Genomic DNA, 22174 nt, shown 5'->3' on the forward strand with positions numbered 1-22174 from the left:
TAAATCTTCCTATATATAGAAAGAATCAACATTATGTTTTATGTTTTCAGGTTTATTGAGTTCGGTAAATATATGTTTGGCAGATAACCCGAATTCTATTTCTGAATTTCAGATTATGTGGTCCAAACAGTGAAAATTCTGAAAACAATATTTTTATGTTTTTATTGTATACAGATTTTGAATTCCAATTTTTAAAATGCATAATTATACTAGATAAAGATAAAACCTTTAGAAATACAATATATCGTGCTAAACTCAATTCATTTTTTAAAACATATAATATGTATTTTGTAATGTATTATATATTTTTTAATATTACAAAATAATAGTTGTATAGTTTTTTCAACATAAATCATGTTCGTGAATTAATTAATGATAATTTGTTGTCAATCAAATATTAGTGGATAACTGTAACTAATTTTATGATTTATAAATATATAGTATCAAATATATTTTAAATAATTCTTTAAATTAGAATTCAATTTTTGAATTTGCTACCAAATAATATCTAAAAATATGAAATACGACTATGTTTTCATTGAATTGCTTGTTTTCAAATTCTCTACCAAACAAGTCTTTAATATTCTTTTGATTTTGGCTTTAGATCTTTCAATTTTAAATTATCAATATTAATTCTTGAAAATAAATTGGCCTATTATTGAAGAAAAAAATATAGTTATAGTATTCAACTCTCCAAGTTCGATGTTTAATCTTGGGCATAAAAAATTGGACTAAGCTATATGAAAATTTTAGTCGGCTTCAATTTTGCTTTTAAAATGTTCAATATTTTATCTAAATGTCTATAATAACGTGCACAAATTTCGACCAAACTATATGAGAATCATAGCTGGTTTCAATCGTGTATTTATTTTATATTTTAAAAGTTTGAATGTTACATTCTATTTTTAAATTCATCCGAGATTTAAAAAATACAGTTAGCAATTTTTTGTTAAAAATGTATGACACAATGTACAAAATGAGAAGCACAAATTCAAACCATCCAAATTATATATATATTTATTTTCTAATGGGTAATTAAAAAAAAAACTTAAATCATAAATTTGGACGAAATAATTTTAAAAGATTTAATTTAATTATAATCAATTCAGTTTCTACATTCTTCATATGTTTTGATTTTATTTTCAATTTAATCTGTATAGTTTCATTTTTTTTTTAAAAAAAATAGTATTTATGGTTTTGCTAAGTTTTTTCTTTTTTTTTTTTTGTCTATATATTGTTTATTGATAATTATCTTTCTCGTTTGACACTTTTTAAGTAACTGTGTTAGTAGTTTATCTTTGAGATTTAACTAAAACTTAAGGGTGGAATTGAAACTAAACCAAATAATAGAAACCATAATAGATACTTCAAATATCAAAGGAACATAATGATAAGTTCAAATTGTGGAGAATAAATTGAATCTTGTAAAATTATAGGAATTAAATTATAACTTTATCTAACTCATATAGATCGACATAAATATGCAATTGAACTAAAAAAAAAAAAAAAAAAAAAAAGAAAAAGGATTGAAATAGATTAAAATTGTCATATTAATCCCACTCCGTTATCATCCCTATCAATATCATTATTCATTACGTATTGGAAGTGTAGTGAAAAGAAGAAAAAAAATGTAGATTTATAAATGACACTACAAATACAAAGTCATGTGAAAATTTCTAACACTACGAAATTACTATATTTCATTTGTTCACAGAACATGATGGTCTCCATAAACTATTTTATATCATTGACGACTCACATTATTTTTGAAAAGATGTTGACGTAACAAACAATAAGTTAAAGGAATATTAACACTCAAATATTATAAAAAATGGGTCGATACCTCTTCTAAGAATGATTTGAAACATCCAAGAGGTCGTTAATTAAATAAGAATATTTTTCCCCACAGTCATAGGGTTGAATCTTGTGGTGAATTTAATTATGTCAAAAAAGTGTGTGGCTTTATTGAAGTTTGGCAAATGAACCTTTTTTTTTTTTTTTCTTTTTCTTTTTCTTTTTCTTCTCTTAAAAAGTCTATCACACAGAAGACAGATCACTAAGCACATTTCTTTCATCTTTTCTTTCCCCCCATCATTTCTCTTGTGTGTAGCACTACATGGACTAAAGCTTGAAACACTATTGATGAGTTTCACAAATTCCCCACTTTTATTTCATAAAGAATTCTAATGTTATGTTTCTAAAAAAAGTCCATTGTTTTGCCCAAATTCTTATTGACATTTGTAAAAAACGGCTTTGTTTGATTATATTTTTCTCATTTATTACATTTTCAAGTGTTTAATTTAAAAAATAAATCATTTTAGATAAAATGGAGTGTTTAGCAACCACTCAAAACAATTTTTAAGTGTATCTTAATGATCAAATGTTATAAAAATATTTAAATAAAAATAATTTTTTTAAAAAAACATTTTTTTCATTAAAGAGTTAAAATTAATTTTGTCAAGTTTAAAATTACTTCAAAATCTGTCTATAAACATTCAAAATCATTTTAATATTTAATCTTGTACTTTTAAACGTGATTTTCATACTATCGAAAATATAAAACTCATATGCTAATGCTGATTGAAATATTGTGTATTTATCAAAGTATTGGAAGTATGGAGTAAATTTTATAATATTTTAAACAAATAACCAAAAAAAATAAGAGAGAGAGAAATTGAAGCTACAATTTTTGAGTAGGAGTGAAGCCAGGAAAATTCTTAAGAAGGGGGAATATTTTAGACTTGAACATTTGTATATTTCAATTATGAAAATTTAGAGTGGACAAATTAGAGAAAACTACAAAAATTATAGATATTCTTTTATTTATTTATTGAACTGAATTATGACAAAACTAAGTGCATTCCTTCCTCTCTGCTTCACCCGATTTAAAGGAGGCAGTATTTAATTTGCTTCATCGTTTGAATTATCAATAATGCAAGTGTTTTTTTTTTTTTTTTCAGATAATAAAAAAACAATAATGCAAGTGTGAATTATTTTTATTTATAGGTTGATTTTATGAGCTCATTTGGTTATTATTATTATTATTTTTTTTGTTGAGATTAGGATTCTCTCATTATTATTTGTTGTACTAAAAAATGTGAATTTATTAATCTAAACCTAACTCAACTAATTTAACTATATTCTAACTAAGTTGTAGAGTTTAAAAATTGGATTTTAATAGAAAAAATAATAAGAAAGAGTACATCATTATTGTAAATTAATTAATTTTTTCAATAATATTTTGACGAATCAAAACTATTTGGTTTTTTTTTTTTTCTAGTTTGTGTCCAATAGATCATTAAATTTTGAAACATGTGTTCTTACAATTTTTATTTGTACTTAATAGGTTAACGGAATTTTAAAAGTATTTTATATGTCTTTGAACTATATTTAATGATCATTTCGCACTTACTTTTTTTTTTTAGAAAAAAACAGAAAAATTAATTGATATATTAAAGGTAAAATTGTTTTTTTTGGTCAAAATAAACCAAACCTTGAACTAATTTTGGGTTGAATGGACTCACAAATTTTAGAAAATGTCGAATTGGTCAATGATCTATTAAAAAATCGTAAACCCAACTTTTTTTTATTAAAAAATCTTAATTTCAAATTTACTTATTTGTTTAGTTATCGTTTCACAATTATTTTGTTTTTTAAAATTAAGTATATGGACACTACTTCCACCTCCAACTTCTTCTTTGTTAGGTACTTTTTACTGGTTTAAACCAAACCAAATTTCAAGAACTAAAAAAAAGTAGCTTAAAAAAAGTTATTTTTATTTTTGGAACTTGGCTAAGAATTTAGCTATTGTACTTAAGAAATATGTAAAATATTGTAAGAAATGTGAATGAAATATGCTTAAGGTTAGATTTTTAGTTTACTAGTGAATTAATAACCATGTTGATAATTTTAGCAATAAGTGGTAGATGCAAATTTGGTATATGTTAGGATAAGTGTTTTTTTTTTTTTTGTCTAAAAAGGAAAGTACCCATTTAGGTAACAATAATCTTATTATTATTTTTTAATCTTTTATTATATAGATGTAGGAGAACTTAAACACGGATTCCTTGATCACTAATACATTCGTATACACCTTGAGTTAGATATATTTGAGATTAGTATCTATTATTCACTTAATTATGAATTTTTTTCTTGTTTTAAAACATAAATCCATGTGTAATTATATGATCTTAATTTAATTAAATTTGAAGAATAGTCATGGCAAGCAAATGAAAGGAGTGAAGCCCATACAAATTTCCCCTAACTTTTTACACACTCAATTGTGTTTTGGAAGCCCCTCCAAAAATTATGCAATTTTGACATATATAGCATGAATGGTTATTGGTTTCTTCACGGTGAAATGCAAGGTGAATGATAATATATTTATTGACATAGGACCCTAGCTGCCTCTTATTTCTAGACTACTACATGAAAACCTAGGTGCCTTTCATATTTTTAGTATTAGAATAATGCATCATACCTAGTAGAAATAAGATATTTTTAATAGATTAAAATAGCTATAGCATATCGCAACCACACAAACTCCTAAGCATAACAAATATTTTGATGCTACCAATTGGTGTTTTTGTTATCGCTCCATTTGGGATTGCTATAACTTTTGAAATAATTGTTGTCAGCTTCAGATGTGAATAAAAATAAAATAGTATTTGATAAATTTTAATTTCAAATTAAAAAAAACTAGTTAAAATATTTGGTAAATTAATACTAAATTAGCGAACAAATAAGTCAAATGAGTTTATTATTTCAATTATTATCATATTGTTATAATTTAAATATAATATTTTTACTTAAAATTTTATATGATTTAAATTCCAATTAATTATGTGTAATATAGATTATTCGATAAAAGTTTTTAAAAATAATTGTTCTAATGATATTGTTAATATATATATAAATCGTTGGGAAAGTAACACATTCTTAAGAAAGTTAAATCTAAAACATGTATTTATAAACTTTCATAGGTTAGTTAAAATTTAAAAGTGATTATGGTAAATTAATAAATAAGTTATTTTACCAAACATGATATGCGGTTAAGATTTTTTCTTCATCAATTTTTATGCAATCCCAGATAAAGCTCAAACCACTTCTTTTGATCATCTTTCATCTTCGTAAATCTGATGAAATGTCGAAGTCCTTTTTCAACCAGCATTTTACGTTGTCAATATTAATACTCGGGTCAACATACTTGTATATTTTAAATGATAACAAATTACAATATAAGAAACAAAATGTTGAGTAGGATGATACAAATCGACCATCCTTAATTGACCATAGGCTTACCCTCATAAAAAAAGAAAGAATGGAAAACCCACTTTTCTATCTATAAAGGTACATAAATTAACACTCTTGTGACTTTTGCTTGGCATTTTAATCATTTGTTTTCCCTTTTGCTAGTTGTAAAGTCAAGTTGAATCATGCATCTTTTTGCATTCATTTAAATGCATATTCTTGTGCAACTTCATGACTGTTAACCCTAGCAGAATTCACCCTTTTCCAACCACTATTATATGCATATCATTTGCTAGGGTTGAATATATAGGAGATACCCATTTTTTCCTACTTTTTTTGTTCTCTCCAATTTTACTTTTAAATTGTTGCCTAAGCCATATTCTTTCATTCACATTGGCAACCTTATGACATGGTTTCATTGAAATTTTATACCATGCATGCATTATATTGAGTTATTTGATTTTATTCCAATCATTGACAACAAAAAAACAATTTGTATCACTATTCCTATTGTCTAAGAATTAAATTATGATTCTATAGTTAAAGTAAACTATAATTTCTTTGGCATTTTTTAGTTGGGCTTTTATGAACCTATTTTCACTATAAAAACCCAATTAAGTGATTTTACCATTCAAAATAGCTTTTTTTTTCTTTTTTCTTTTTAATGGTTGATTAATATTTTTTTACGATCCATTACTGAATATAAAATATAACTACTCTTAAAAACCTTGAAATTATTGAAAAATATAACTCAAATAGTTAATGTACATATGATTAAAATATCTGCCTCTTAAAGAGATGAGTATGATGTTTGAGTCTTGTTCTTTCACCCATTGTACAAGAAATTGTAATTCAACTACAAGAAAGTTAGGGTTGAAAATTATAATGAGGTGCGGCTTTCCCCTTTCTTGATTGGTTGTCTTTTGTAAATAATCTGGACGGTTGAGATTGATTAGCCCTTATGACATCTTTTAATAAAAGGTATTTCTTTCAAATGCATATCTCCCTCTTAATTTATAATCTAATATTTTAGAAAAAAAAAAATCAAACCCTACAACAAAATTCATTCAAAGAGGGTTCATTTATTTGTTTTTTTTTCCATCATTAATGTTTGAGTTGGCTTAAGTTCTCTCAAGTATGAATTGAAATGTATAATTTAAATATAAGTGAATGAAACATTTAAGTTAAAAATTACTTTTTTTCCTTAATTTTTTTTAGAAATAACGATTTAGTCATTTTACTTTAATTTATAATGATTTAACTATTGTAATTCAAATTTATAACGATTTAGTTTATATTAAGTAAAATCTCATCAAACATCAAAGTTGTATGTATAAGAAAATTTCGAGTAAATGTATCTAAATTGTGAACAAGGATTGAATTGATACTTATTAACAAATTGTTGTAAAGTAAATCGTAAGAAATTGTTAACAAAAAATTGAAGGATAAATATGAGTTGTTAGAGAGAGGTAAAACTAGAAAAGAGTATTTAAAAGAGAAAAAGGGTAAAAGTGGAAATAAGAAATTACAGACATAATGGTGACACCGTTGGGGAAATTGGGTTATGAAAAAGAGTTGTATTTTGGGAGGAATGAGCAAAAAGGAGTAGAGATAATGGTAATTACAAGCTTCTTAAGTTACGATTATGGAAGTGGTTCCTTTGTCGGATGTTCAACATGTTGAAGAAGAAGACTCTGATTCTGCAAAGATTTCTGGAACTGCTTTGTTCTATGACGGACAATCTAACAACTGCATCGATCGTCAACAACAACCAGCGCCGATGGCAAATGGTGGACTCAGTGACTTATCGCTAAATGTGGGGGTCGACCAAATTAACACTAAATGTGATTTTCAAGGGCCTCCTGAATTTTTGCCTGCTTCGGGGCACTGTAGTTCGGATTCATATTCTAACTATCTCATGGATGCTCAAAAAGCATCTTGTGCTTCCCCTGATTCTGAATTTGATGATGCCAACACCGATAATTACTCCACTGAATCCTGTTTAGCATCTGAAAACTCTCGTATAGTTGTTGATACCATTGAAGATGAATTAACTACCAACAGCAAGCCAGAGGAGTTGTCTGTTTCAGGGCCACACCCAATGTGGTTGGAAGGGGATGAATCTGTGGCGCTTTGGGTGAAGGTATCTCCCTACCCTAATCTCAAACTTCTCAATTTATTCCTTCACTAATTTCTCTCTATGTTTTTTCTTTTTAAAATTTTTATCTTGGGGAGTTTAGGGGTTTATCCAGTATGCATGTATGTTTAATCTCATTCTTTTGGTTCTTCTTGTTGGGATGATGCTAATTCAACAAACTCATAGTGTTACGGCAGTTGTGCTCTGTGCCATGCTAAATTGCTAATCCAAATTTTAAAGTTATTATAATGCTGTCAAATCAAATGTTCTCTACTTCAGTATATTCAGTTCTTGTATGAGCCTTGACATCCAATATGAATATAATTAACATTACATGCTTGCATAATGATGATTGTTAGGCATAGGCTTCTTTTGAAGCTTAAGCGAACTTGGTATAAGAGGGGCCACCTTCCTGTTTGTGGTCTTTATGTTCGATTATCCTCTAGGCTTCCACCCATTTTAGCAGCTTCCTATCATTTTAGCAGCTTCCTATTTTCAAGTCCTCCTGTCCTGCTCACAATTCGTGTTTTGATGCATTATCATGCACACTCTTGATCTTCACAAATGTGCAAGAACTTAGCCCTTGATCAGTCATCTTATTGGATTTCGTTTTGGATGTTTATACAAAAATTTCCAGGAGGGCTCCTATATTATTTTCTAGAAAGGAATTCATGGAATCAAGTAACCATAATTGGTTATGATTAAAGAATTGTTGGAGTTGGTGGAATTCCTGGATGGATGAGTTAGGTTAAGTCTTGCTGTGGTTGGACTTAGAAGCAGAAATTCATCTTTGATTTAACAATACTGACGTCATCATGTTTTTTCATCAATGAAAAGGACATAGCACTGAAGTAGAGTGGTGCGGCAAACAATCTATACTCTAAAGTGCATATTACAACCATGATTTTGGGAGGAAGCAAAACTTCAATTGGTTAAAGAAAATGTCATTAGATGTTACAAACTGAGTTGAAACCAGAAAACAACTTTTAAAGGATAGTTACTCAAACATGCACACTAACCTTTTGCTCTAAAAAACTGTTCTTCAAAATATTTCCGAACAGCCTATTTTCGTTCTGAATGGTTATGGAACCAACATTCCAGATATTCTTCACTTTATAGATTCTTACAGTGGTTTTTCATTCCCAGTCATCCTGGGTTCATATTGCCGATATACATTATAATTATATTGAAGATACCAGTATTTTAATATGTTTTGTTATGAATAAAAAGTGTCTTCTGTTGAATTGTATCGACTAATGGATTATCGTTTGATTTTATTTTCATTTTGAAAATTCTCTCCAAGTATAGTGGAGAGGGAAGTGGCAGGCAGGAATTAGATGTGCAAGGGCGGACTGGCCACTATCTACTCTTAAAGCCAAACCTACACATGACAGGAAGAAGTATTTTGTGGTCTATTTTCCACACACAAGGAACTATTCCTGGGCAGATGCGTTGCTTGTTCGTTCTATTGAGGAATTTCCTCAGCCTATTGCTTACAAGAGCCACAAAGCTGGTTTAAAATTGGTTGAAGATGTAAAAGTTGCAAGGAGATTTATAATGAAAAAACTTTCTGTTGGAATGCTGAATATCATAGACCAATTTCACCTTGAGGTTTGTAATATGGTCCACGCTTCTGTATTCTGTTTATCATTCCAATGAGTTAGGCAGTTACTTGAGTTTTTATTTTCCTGCTTGTTCATTTTTTAGCTGTGTTCAATTTAATTGATGTAGGCTCTAATAGAGAGTGCACGTGATGTAACGACTTGGAAGGAGTTTGCCATGGAAGCTTCACGCTGTAATGGTTATTCCGATCTTGGTAGAATGCTCATGAAGCTGCAGAATGTAAACTTCTATTCTTCTTGATGGTATATGAGATTGAAATAACAAAAAGTTCATTTTGATTTCATGGATTGTTATTTCCCATTTTTGGTGATTGGGAGTTTATGCTGCTGAGTGCCTTTTCAATTGAAACTGATTCAGATGCACCTGTATATTTCTGGCCCTTAGATACCTTTCGTTGTGGCATCTTTTTGTCATGATATAAATACTAAAGGCTGACATAGATTATTCACAGGAAAGATCAAGGAGAAGCATGCGTTTCCATCTAATAACTCGAGTGCAAATATGATGCAAGTGTCGGCGATTACATGACAAAATAGTTAGAGTGTAGACAGGTCACTTCGATTTGGTTTTCTTTAGAAGGAAAATGAAACTGCGCTATTCAGTTAGTCACACGTGCATACCGAATAATTATCTTCTTCTTTTGTACAAACTGTTTAAAATTGCATTGGTTTTGGTTTTCTTCAAACTGTTTTGGTTTCCGGTTTTGGGCCTCACTCGTATATTTAGTTTGGCTCAGATAATGATCATTTATAGTTTTGGACAGCATATATGACTTGGGAATACCAGATATATGACGCGTGCAATGCATGTTGGACTTTTAGGTCCTATTTATATATATATATATATATATATATATAAGACTTGTATTTATTGTGTTTCTTAAATTTGAAAATGCATTTAATAGCATAAATTGAAAATTGTTGTGGTGTTGAACTTTCGAAACATAAAAAATAACTTTGTTTGGCAGAATCCAATTTTCTATGCCTATCTATTATAGTGTTTGAGAATGTTTTATACATGAAGCTTCATTTTTCAGAAAATTCATTTTGTGTTTTCATAATTTTGAAATCTTGAACTTGGAAACATTAGAAGAATACCATTTTTGAAATAATGCTCAAATGTGAACTCAATAAATTTGTATCATGGGTTCTAAGTATTTAAAACATCCCTTGTTTCCAAAAACATGGAAATGAAAGAGGACCAGATTCCCAAAGCCTCCTTACATTTCAAAATTCTGATTAGGATTTTTGTCGGGCTCAATTCAACATTTTTCTCTGTGTCACCCATAGTTGATTGAAAGGTTCGAGTTTATTCCAGGGTTTGTCTCAACTATGCCCAGGAAAGTTTTCTTTTTAAGATCTTTCTACAGTGTTTGGACCTACGCTTCAACTTCTCTTAGCTCTCCTATTCCTGTGAATGATTTCTCTTTTGGATAGTGATAACCCAATGTTCTTCCATTTGCAGATGATAGTGCAGTGCTTCATAAATTCAGATTGGCTTCAAAATTCTTTGCATTCCTGGGTACAACGATGTCAAAATGCTCAAACTGCAGAAATGATTGAAATGCTCAAGGAGGTAACACTTTACGTTACAATCTGGTTTTTTGTCTCCATATTTCTACTTGCCTCAAACATGTTGTTTTGATGGAAAATGAAGGGGAAAATGCACTGATTATATTATTTTTATTCCATTATGTTATTTTTGTGGAGAAGGGAGGAAAATTGCAGGGATAAATCTGTCCTTTTTTATTTTGATGGGAAAAGGCAACGATTTTCTTTGGGAAATTGTCAGAAATAGCCTCTTCAAGTTTCATCTTTCAAAACTAGCACATTTTTTAAACTCATTACAATAGTTTTTCTCAATCATCGATATTTACATAAAAATTTAACTTTTTCTAACTTATCGATTGTAACGAGTTTTTCTCGATCAATCTCGCCTGAGATCGACCATCAATATTTACATAAAAATTTAACTTTTTTCTAATTTATCGATTGTTTTGGACTTTCTCGGTGAAAGCTCAGGCAGTTAATACCGAGATTCTATCAATTTTTCTAAATATTATGCAATTTTTCCAAATTTTATATCAAATCTTACCTATTTTTTCAAATCTTTCAACCCAAACATCAAATTTGCCAAAAATTAAGTAAGATTTGGGAGATATAAAGATCTCGGTATATTTCGGACAAAATTAACACCGAGATTCTATATATTTGGGCTTACTCGGTGAAATCTCGGGCATATTAACACCGAGATTCTTTATATTTTCCCAAATCTTATTTTTTATTTACAAAATTTCAAAATCATAGTGCATTTGAGCTCCATCTAAAAAATCATAATTGGTAAATTCATTTAGAAATTTGGAAATTCACATAATTACGGAAACAAAAATTAGGGTAAAGATTTGAAAAATTATGTAAAATTTTGATATAAAATTTGGTAAAAATAATTGAATTTGGATAAAATTTCAAAAGATATAAGATTTGGAAAGATTACATGATATTTGAAAACATTAGTAGAATCTCGAGTTTAATATTGCCCGAGATTTCACCGAGAAGGCCCAAAACAATTGATAAGTTAGAAAAAGTTAATTTTTTTTAACTAAATCTCGATGGCCGATCTCGCTCGAGATGGACCGAGAAAAACTAGTTTAATGAGTTCTCAAAAACTGTGCTAGTTTTGAGAAGTGAAAACTTGAGGAGGTTATTTCTGACAATTTCTCATTTTCCTTCCGTCCTTTTCTCTCTCGAGGAAAAGGAAGAACAACCAGTTTTCTTTCACTTGATTAAAGAGAAGATAATGAAGTTGTGTAACATAGACGTTTGTATGTAAGTAGCATAATGTCAATAATTTGTACTCTTGAACTTGCTTAGTGTTGTACACTTTCTTGAGAGTTTGTGAAAACCATCACCAGTTGCCCAGCCCACCCACCCACTGGATGGCCTTCTCGCCTAAGTGTGGTGTAGATGGTAGGATATCATCCAGTCAGTCTTCACACTCAAGATCAAATGTTTTGGTTCTAAGTGAAACCTTCAAACTAAGTGGGATGAAGGTAGGATGAAAATGAGGAAGAAAGGGCTCACCCAATGCTTTCTTGCTTTATATGTAAAAGGCACTTTACTGGAACCTTTTAACTCGATCTCTTATGATTTCCATCCTCTGTAAGCTTCTGCCAGAGGGACTATTTTCCCTTGGATTTTGATAGTTTTCCCAGACCCTAATTGGGGCTCTAATACAAAAATTATCATGGCCTTTTGAAAGGTCAGTAGCCCACATCGGTAGCCTTTTCCTTTGTCTCTCACCTGAAATGACCCCTCTCTAGCACGTGACCTAGATGGAAAGACCTCACCTAGTCAGCCCTCATAATCAAGATCCAAGTGTGTAGATTGGTCCAAGTGGAAGCCTTATTCCCAAGTGTGATAAAAGTAGAATAAGAGTTAAGGAGAAAGAACATGCCCTCGGATTCTTGCTTTAGATGTACTACAACTTTTCTTGATCCCTTTCTGACTTTTATTAAAACTTAACAAAGGAGCAACCCTCCTTATTAGTCTTTGGAACATAATCTTTGATGCTCTATCGCTCAACTCTATCGCTCACCTTCCTCCTCCCTGCCTATAGAATAGCAATGGGTCCTCTTTAAATAAAACCCTGCCCTTAAACTAGTTCAGAAGATCTAAATTGCCTCAAGTTAGGTAATAAAAGAAACAAGGGACTTGAATATATATATATATAAGTTATAACCCTATCTGATTAATTAACTAAACCTTTTTAAATTAAATTCCCTATTCTAAGCCCCTACTGTGGAGTCCCCATGGTTTGGGTGATTCATGATTCTCTTCAACTGCATGTTTATCAGGTCTTCCTAGAATCATGGGGGGTTTATTGCAAATGAATCTCTTAGTTGGTGGCTTCCTTAATCCATGCAAACTCTGTTACATTTCCGTCTTGTATAGGATCTCCTGGGATTTGGCTTCAGATCCAGTTGTGCAAATTATGAAATCCAGCTCGTTCAATCATTGGTTTTCTAGCCCACATGTGCATCACATGCTTGTTGCTTACCTCGTCTGCCCAGCCCAAGTGTATTCGTAGCTGCCTCATGTCTCGCACCCATTTGTTGCTTTGTTGTTTACTTGCTTGTTTGCCCCATGCGCTCTGCCTTGTGCATGGTGCTGCACCTGTGCTGTCATTCCTGATACTAAGTCTACTCAGTCTCCTTCCAACTCTCTGGTTGGTCTATAGTATGATTCTAGCCTCTTTTTATTATATTAATAAAAAGTTTTATTTCCTCTCAATATATATATTATATATATATATATATATATATAGACAGTGTGCTCAGATCTTTATGTATATGTATACATAAATATATATATACACACACATATATACAGCTAGCGTGCTCAGATCTTTGTGTATATGTATACATAAATATATATGTATATATATACACATATATACAGCTAGCGTACTCAGATCTTTAAATAGTTTGGAAAATAGAATTAAAATTGGATTTTCTGTACTAGTTTGCTATCAGCTAGCGTGCAGCAGCTCTAATAGCTTGTTGGATCCTCTTTTACTTTTAATTCTCTTTTATAATTCTTTTGTGGTAACTTTCTGGTAATTTCTCTTGAAGTGCTGTGTAATTTTGTAGAGACAGCATCAACTGCCTAACTTTTTTCTGAATTAGGAAATAGAGAAATGTGATATTGAGAAATAAGCTTAAATGATCCAATTTTGATGGCCAAAAGCTATTGCTATATCAGAAAGTTTAGTGATCTAATTTCTCTCTCATTTTTTTCTCTGTTTTTTTAGGAATTGGCTGATGCTATTTTGTGGGACAAAGTGAAGTCTCACGGTGATGCACCAGTGCAGCATACTTTCAGTTCTGTGTGGAAAACCTGGAAGCATGAAGTTACAAAATGGTTTTCCATATCTCCCACCCTTCCCATTACGAGAGACAAAGAGCAGCAGACTGTTGAAGCTTTCTTAGCTACAGCTCTCCAAGTTAGCAGGAAGAGACCCAAGCTTGAAGTTCGTCGTGCAGAGGCACATGCTTCACTGGTGGAATCAAAGTGCTCAGACCAAGCTATGGCTGTTGATATTGATTCTGTTTTTTTCAATAACCGAAACAGTTTAAATGCTAAATTAGCATCTGAATCTCACAAGGGAGAGGCAAGGGAGATCGTTACATCAGCAGGCTCACTCAGTACTGTACCTTGCAGGTTGACTGGGATTGTGGTTCAAACTGGAAATTTGGATCTAGCCTCTTGCAAGGATGTGGAACTGATGCCTCGAGCTGAAGTAGTTGCAGAAAAATCCTTAACTTACGGTAACAAAAACAGACAATGCATAGCTTTTATTGAATCCAAGGGAAGGCAGTGTGTTAGGTGGGCTAATGAGGGTGATGTTTACTGTTGTGTGCATTTGTCCTCTCGTTTCACTGGCAACGCTGATAAGAAAGAACAGACTCGTTCTGTTGAATCACCAATGTGCCAAGGTACTACTGTTCTTGGAAGTAGGTGCAAACATCGATCCCTGTTTGGCTCCTCATTCTGTAAGAAGCACAGACCAAGGAGTGAAACAAAAACGGAGTCCACTTCCCTTGGAAATAAGCTTATTGAGAAGCAACAGGACATTTATAGTGTAGAAGACACTAGTAATAAAGAAAATCCCCTTGGAGTGGATGAGGCTGACGTGATCAATAATGGAAATAGCTCATCTGACAAGCTTGAACATCATGGAAAAGATTCTATTGCCTCAGAGCTTCGACATTGTATTGGGTCTTGCGAACATATTGACAGTAATCCATGTTTAGAAAGCCCAAAACGTCATTCCTTATATTGTGAAAAACACCTACCTAGCTGGCTTAAACGTGCAAGAAATGGTAAGAGTAGAGTAATATCGAAGGAAGTGTTCATGGATCTTTTAAGAGACTGTAACTCACAAGAGCCAAAAATACATTTGCATCAAGCCTGTGAGCTATTTTACAGGCTTTTCAAAAGTATTTTATCACTGAGGAATCCAGTGCCTATGGAGGTTCAATTTCAGTGGGCACTTTCTGAAGCTTCTAAAAATTTGGGAGTTGGGGAACAATTTTTGAAATTGGTAGGTCGTGAAAAGGAAAGATTGAAAAGGATATGGGGATTTGATGCGGAAGATGCACAACTTTCCTCGCCTTCAATGGAAGCGGCAACTTCAGGGCCATTATTAACTTCAGGTAATTGCGGTGATGATATGAGTATCAGATGCAAAATTTGCTCAGAAGAATTTCTTGATGATCAAGCACTCAGTACTCACTTCATGGATGGTCATAAAAAGGAAGCACAGTGGCTGTTCAGAGGTTATGCTTGTGCCATCTGCTTGGATTCGTTCACCAATAAGAAAGTTTTAGAAACTCATGTGCAGGAGAGACACCATGCACCATTTGTTGAGCAATGCATGCTTCTGCAGTGTATTCCTTGTGGCAGCCATTTTGGGAATACCGAACAATTATGGTTACATGTAGTTACTGTTCATCCGATTGATTTTAGATTGTCAAATTCTAGCAGGCAGCAGAATTCTTCTTCTGGTGAGGATTCCCCAGTCAAACCCACGCAGTGTAATATAGTTTCTAAGGCTAAGGACAACAAGAATGTAGGAGGTTTACGAAAGTTTAACTGTAGGTTCTGTGGTTTAAAGTTTGATTTACTCCCTGATCTAGGTCGCCACCATCAAGCTGCGCATATGGGGCCAGGTTTAGTGAACTCTCGACCTGCAAAGAGGGGATTTCATTATTATGCTTATAAATCAAAATCTGGGAAACTTGGTCATCCTAGATTTAAGAAGACTAAGGCAGGTGTGTCAAATAGGATCAGAAACAGAACAAAAGCTAGCATGAAAAAACATATACAAGCTTCAAAGTTACTAAGCACAGGAAGTATAAATCTTCAACCTCATGTGTCCCAGTTAGCAAGTTCTCGTAAATTGACCCAAGGTTCAACTGTTGCAAAGGCATTGGTTTCTGAGATTCAGAAAAGAAAACTATCGCCTACCAATATTGACATTTTGTCTATTGCTCAGTCTGCCTGTTGTAAGGTCAATTTTAAAGTCCTTCTGGAACAGAAGTTTGGAGTATTACCTGAATATTTTTATCTTAAGGCAGCTGAATTATGCAGGGAAAAAGGCAAAGTTAACTGGTATATCAAGGGATTTGTTTGTCCTAATGGATGTGAGACATTTGAGGATCCTCTTTTGCTTGCCCATTTGATGCCTCATCCAAACAGTTTTGGTGACAATGAGAATGCACACACTCCCGATCCTGTGAGTAGCAAATGGAAAAGTCATGGATGCAGTTATGTCAGCGGTTCTCATCTTTCAAGCCAGCAGTTTAGAGAAAAAGCTGTCGTTTTGTGTGAAGATATAAGCTTTGGCCAGGAATTAGTTCCTGTGGTCTGTGTAGCTGATGACTGTCAAAGGAACCCACATCACATGTCTCTGGCTAACTCTGGTGCTCAAAATGTTGGATACTCCATGCCTTGGGAGAATTTTACCTACATTAAGAAACCATTGCTTGATAAATCCCTCGCCATTCATACAGAGGTAGTCATATATGAAATACATTTTGTCTTAAGGCAAATGCTAGACTGATATAAATTCTTGAATTCAATGGACCTTTTTTTTTTCTTCAATATGAAAATTATGTAGATTAAATCTGAGTTCTCCTTATTGTGTTATTGTTCATGAGACATTTCTGTACTTCCTTCTGATGTTTATCACCTTATGATTTAACTACCAAATGGGTTGGTATAAATTTCCTTGTACAATATGCATATGCATCCTTAGTTGAGAGGTCGACAGATCATTCATTCATATCAAATAAGATAGTGTGTATTGTTCTGGCTTTGGTGGGGTTTAATATTCCTTTATATAACTTCTGAGCATCGTTTCTGACTAAACCAAACTATGATTGTAAATTTTCAACGTACACAATGTAAAGTCACTTTTATGTTTGATATCATGCCCAGAGTTTGCAGTTCGGATGTGCCTGCCCTCATTCACTCTGTTCTTCTGAAACATGTGATCATGTATACCTCTTTAATAGTGATTACGAAGACCCAAAGGACATTTATGGGAATCCCATGCTTCGCAGGTTCCCCTATGATGAGAATGGTCGAATTATTCTGGAGGTATGTTTTACATTACTTTCCAGCCAACACAGTCACGTTTCTTTAAGTACTAACGTTTTTTGATCTACTGTCTTACACTTTATATTGTTTATTCCCACCTCCCCACTCTTACTTTAGTTTTTTTTAATTGCGAGTTTGTTAAGTTTAATTTAATTCACTTTATTCATGCTCATTTGTTGCTTGACGACTACAAATTTGTTATTTTTATTTTATCTTTATATGAAATATGAATGTGTTCAAGTGCACTTTCTTGACCTTAAATAAACTTGCAATCTCTTTTGATTTTGTTCATTCATCTGCTGTTGCATCATCTTCTCTGGATCATTGCGAATCTATTGGCCTTGATTCTTACGATCTCTAAATTTTAAAACCTTAATTTGTTTTGTTCCAACCATTTAATGTAAGATTAGTCTTATATTTAGTTTTTTTTCTTTCTGCAGGAAGGTTACCTTGTCTATGAGTGTAACGAAATGTGCAGCTGTAGTAGAACCTGTCCAAATAGAGTGTTGCAAAATGGTGTTCAAGTGAAACTTGAAGTCTTCATGACGGAGACAAAGGCAATTTCTTCTTTATGCGCCTTATGATATTTTTTTTTTTCCTGCTAACTTATGTATTTACCTCTAGTTTCCTAGCTGGTGCTTTCAGAAGTTTCTTATATGAAGTTGTAAAAACAATACAGGGATGGGCAGTGAGGGCTGGTGAAGCAATCCTGCGTGGTACATTCGTCTGTGAGTATATTGGGGAGGTGTTGGATGAGCAGGAAGCAAACAGGAGACGGTACAGGTTTTTATCATTTTTTGAAGTTCTCTTTTTCAGTTTTTATCTTTTATTTTTCTCTATATATGATTCAAAATATCTTTTATTAGGTATAACAGTGAAGGCAGCTGCTATTTCTTGGATGTGGATGCTCATATTAATGACATTAGCAGATTAGTTGAAGGATCAGCCAGATATATTATTGATGCCACAAATTATGGAAATGTTTCGAGATTCATAAATCACAGGTGAGCAGAGATTTGTGTTCCACATATTTTTTCCACTCGTTCAGAAATTTGGTAATTTTAGCACGTAATTCTGATTCTTTTGTGGCCATTTTAAGACCAACCAATTTGCTTGGCAACAAGTTTATTCTATGCTCGGGGATCATTTCTTTTGAATTTCCAGAAAGCTGCTAATCAGTTCCTTCAGAACTTACTTTTACCACATGTTATATGCGAGATACATGATTTATGGAATAGGCTTCTGGCGTTATTTACCTCCTAACTTTTTTATGTTAAGTTTCTTCATTTATCTAATAGCATTTAACTGATTGTACTGGTAACAATTATATTAATCATACATTTTTTTTGTGTTATTTTTCAATGTGAAATTTTGAGATTCAGTTAATGTTGTAACGTGTATTTTTCAAGAGATGTACAAATCTACTTTATTACAATTGAATTTCTTCATCGTTTGCAGTTGCTCGCCAAATCTCGTGACTTACCAAGTTCTTGTCGAAAGCATGGAATATCAACGATCACATATTGGATTGTATGCAAACCGGGATGTAAGTGCTTGCTTCAATAGTATGTTGGATTTCAGAGCATATTTCAGTTTCTAATGATTCTGCATCTAGTTTTAACTTTTGGGATACATATTCCAATCAAGTTTAGAACCTTTTATTGATTTTCTACTTATTTTTATGTAACCAAGAAACATTTTATACACGCAAAGACAATCTCCATATTAAGACTCCTGTACATGTATTCGTGCAGATAGCTACAGGTGAAGAGCTGACATTCAATTACCGACGCGTACTATTGCCCGGAGGAAATGGCTGTGAATCTTCAAGTTGCTGAGGCCTCATCTGAAGAACAAGTACAGCCTATCATTTGAGGGAAAAAGATCTGGAGCTTTAGATTTTGGAACGAGAAGCAAGAGGGGTTCCGAGAGTGCATGCCCTGCACCGTTTTAAGGTTTATTCCCTCATCTAGCCAAGCAACTCCCTCAGCCTGGAAACTATACCGTTGAAAATCAGAGGAAAATGGCAAAACAAATCTTCTGTATGTAGGAACTTGTTACCGGTTGAAAAGATGTCGATCCCTCCAACCTTCTCTAGTTTGTAGTTTCGGATTATCTTACTTTCACTACTGGATCTACTTAGTCTAGCAAATTGTAAATGCTTCTTTTTGGTTTTCTAAAGTTTTAAGGAAGTTTTAGGAATAAAAATGTTCCTTTTTTCCATTTTGGCTGTTGTGATGGGTTGTTTTAAAGTGTATCATAATTTACAACTGTGGCAGATCATTCAATTATTGATCAGAAAAGACCAATTTTACGGAGATTTTGCATTATAAATTGGAAAAATACATGGAACTAAAGCAACCAATGTTGAACTGAAAAAACATTCTTTCCAATCTTCCATTTTCTCCCCCCTTTTGAAGTTTGTAGAGTAAGATTTGTGCAACATGTTTCAGAATTTCATTTTGCCCTTTTGCACCAAGAAGAAAATGGGAAGTCCATAACTAAATGCCACCAACCATGCCATTCCTGCGATCACATTTTCATACTCAAAATGACACATTCCAATTATAAGCATCCTTTAGGCTTAAAAACAGAACATAAATTTCTAATTTATCATAGCTTATACCAAAGATTAAAATAGTTCGAATAAAATATCATTTTGGTTCACGTATTTAAACGATCAATTTTATGGGGATTAGAACTGAACAACAAATAGTATTTTAACCAAATAGTTATTAATGCAACATTCAGGAAGGACTAAAATGAAATTTAAACAACAGAAATCTGTCTTGAAACAAAAAAGTGAAGAATGAGCTATAGCATTACCATATGTGAGATATCTTGGAAACTCTCTTTTACTTTTACTTGTTCTGTGAATTCTTGTGGATGATGATGATGATGATGATGCAGCTATCAGATGTAAAATCATGGAACACACAACCAACCCACTTCCTGTTTTCTCCCTCACCACTCTCTCACTTAAATCTAGAGAGAGAAAACCTGCAATACCATTCATATAATCCTCTGCTACCACCTTCACCCACAAACATATTCCAAATCCCATTGTTGCCTTAGCAACATGTTTCATGGCTTCTATGGAGACATACCATTTGAGAAGATTCACAGCACAAGCACAACCATAAAGTGGAACCCATAAATACCAATCTGCTCAAGACAGCATCAGAATTAAGAAAAATTATTCAATGACTGTCACAAGATGGACATTTTTTAGTAATCTTGAATAACGGTTTAGATGCACGTTTGAATAATAACTCGTCAAAAACGGTGCTTTTTGTTGCACATTAGATGCTAAAGCATGGGTGTTTTGTATCTATTGAGTATAAAATAGGTTGTAATTGTTATTGTATAGCGGTATCTGAAAACATGTCTTGGAAGCGCCTTAACTCTCATACTATTATCATAAATATACAAACAAAAATAGTAAACGTCTAAAAATATACGCATATGATTGCATTGCGATGCCTAAATACATACTCTATTCTAATAAATCATTGTAGCGAGTAGTTAAATCATAGTCTCTTACTGTAAAAATGGTTGCAGTACGTGTAACGAATAGTGAAAAATTCACCCATTCACATGTGATGTTCCGGGTTTGAAATACATTTCATAACTTATTTTATTAAATAGTATAATTGATACATTACCCAAACACAATTTCAATTAGTTCTCAAATGGAGATCCAGTTCTAGTCTAGTTTTTCATCAATTTTTTTGTTTTCAGATCATTATCAACAGAAAACAGCCTAAGATTTTGAAAAGTTTGGATCTTTCATTCCCAAATTTGTTGATTAAAGGAAAAGAAGAGAAGGGTTTGAAATACCAGGATCATTAAACTGAACAGCTGTGGAATAAGCAAACAAAAACCCCATTAACAGAGAGCAGCCGCTGTATAATTTGGAGGGTGTTGCCATTTTCTCTTCTTTTTTCGAAGCTTATCCGATCCAACAGCAAAACCCTTTTTGGTCAACGCCATGCCCTTTTTGATTTTGGTTTAAATATGATATAGTAAATCTTAAGTTTAGTTGTATCAGACATACATAGCTTAAGGTTTCCTTTGTCAGTTGAAAATTAATATTACTCACATGGGTTTGGTGGAAAGTTGATAAGTAATCATCTCTAAGGTTTTGTTAATGAAAATTTGATGCAGATCTTGTGAAGGGCTTCAATTAATCAGTGTGTATGACAACTTGATTAAAACAAGTTTGTAATCTAAGGTAGCCCAATTGAACTAAGATTGATTAGATATCACAAAACTAATTCAAATTTCTTGAGTAGTCAAACTATTATGAGTTTTCACTAAATTGAGGAGTGAGAATATAATAAGAAATGATGATGATGAGTGAGAAAGGAATATATGGAATTAGAAGGGTGCAGGAATGGGCATGTAATGCCTTATGATTTGGCAACAAAAGCATTATTATTCTTTTTGCATGGTCCTTGCTCTGTTTTTGTTTGAGGATAAAAGATTCTTTTTTCATATGGTTTGTGACATTTGCTTATAAGTGGCAGGTGAATGAAACAATAGAAAAGTTAAGAACTTGTATCAATTGGAGTAAAAAAGGCAGTTAAAGTTGCAGTAAATGTAGTTGTTATACCAAACCAAAAGCTTTTATGGTATGCTGTAATATGTCACAAACGGCTATTACAAAAGAAAAAGAAAAACCAGAGATAGGAGAGTTTTGTTGTGTGTTATGTCATAATTGAGAGTATTGGAGTGCTTTTTCACTCCTTTATTTATTTGGTGTGTTTTTTTTTTTTAAATTAGTATTTTTCGATGGTTAGGTAATATGTTAACGTATAGTCACTCTCATATAAATAGAATTAAGATGACATAGTTATTGATATATGTAGATAGTGATAAGACAATCAATAGAGATCAGACACTTGTATGACTTCGATTAGAAGTCTAAGATTCTTTATACGTATCTTTGTTATATGAGACTCGATATTTGTTGAATGAAGTTTATATTATCTTGATAAAA

General features: G+C 32.2%; 2 protein-coding genes across 4 annotated transcripts; one reads left to right on the forward strand and one right to left on the reverse strand.

The window, feature by feature from the left end:
• Window positions 1–6789: 6789 nt before the first annotated feature.
• Window positions 6790–19490, forward strand: SUVR5 (histone-lysine N-methyltransferase SUVR5). 3 transcript variants are annotated; one of them, XM_039025377.2, is made up of 11 exons: window positions 6790–7393; window positions 8696–8998; window positions 9119–9229; window positions 10475–10585; window positions 13820–16585; window positions 17011–17172; window positions 17613–17729; window positions 17852–17955; window positions 18039–18176; window positions 18631–18718; window positions 18927–19490. In XM_039025377.2, exons 1-11 carry the CDS (start codon window positions 6896–6898, stop codon window positions 19008–19010), a joined length of 4482 nt encoding a protein of 1493 aa, XP_038881305.1. In that variant the 5' UTR covers window positions 6790–6895; the 3' UTR covers window positions 19011–19490. The 3 variants fall into 3 exon arrangements, with proteins under 3 accessions (XP_038881305.1, XP_038881307.1, XP_038881308.1); XM_039025379.2 differs by having other exon boundaries at window positions 17852–17949; XM_039025380.2 differs by having other exon boundaries at window positions 6846–7393; window positions 8691–8998.
• Window positions 19433–21212, reverse strand: LOC120072858 (transmembrane family 220 helix protein). The gene is made up of 3 exons (XM_039025382.2): window positions 21013–21212; window positions 19999–20337; window positions 19433–19698 (listed from the first exon to the last, which is right to left on the reverse strand). The coding sequence occupies exons 1-3, from the start codon at window positions 21101–21103 to the stop codon at window positions 19622–19624; spliced, it is 507 nt and encodes a 168-aa protein (XP_038881310.1). The 5' UTR covers window positions 21104–21212; the 3' UTR covers window positions 19433–19621.
• Window positions 21213–22174: the final 962 nt, after the last annotated feature.

Source organism: Benincasa hispida, chromosome 3 (genome assembly GCF_027475165.1).
Source record: "Benincasa hispida cultivar pf3 chromosome 3, pf3_genome.v1.1, whole genome shotgun sequence".
Lineage (NCBI taxonomy): Eukaryota > Viridiplantae > Streptophyta > Magnoliopsida > Cucurbitales > Cucurbitaceae > Benincasa > Benincasa hispida.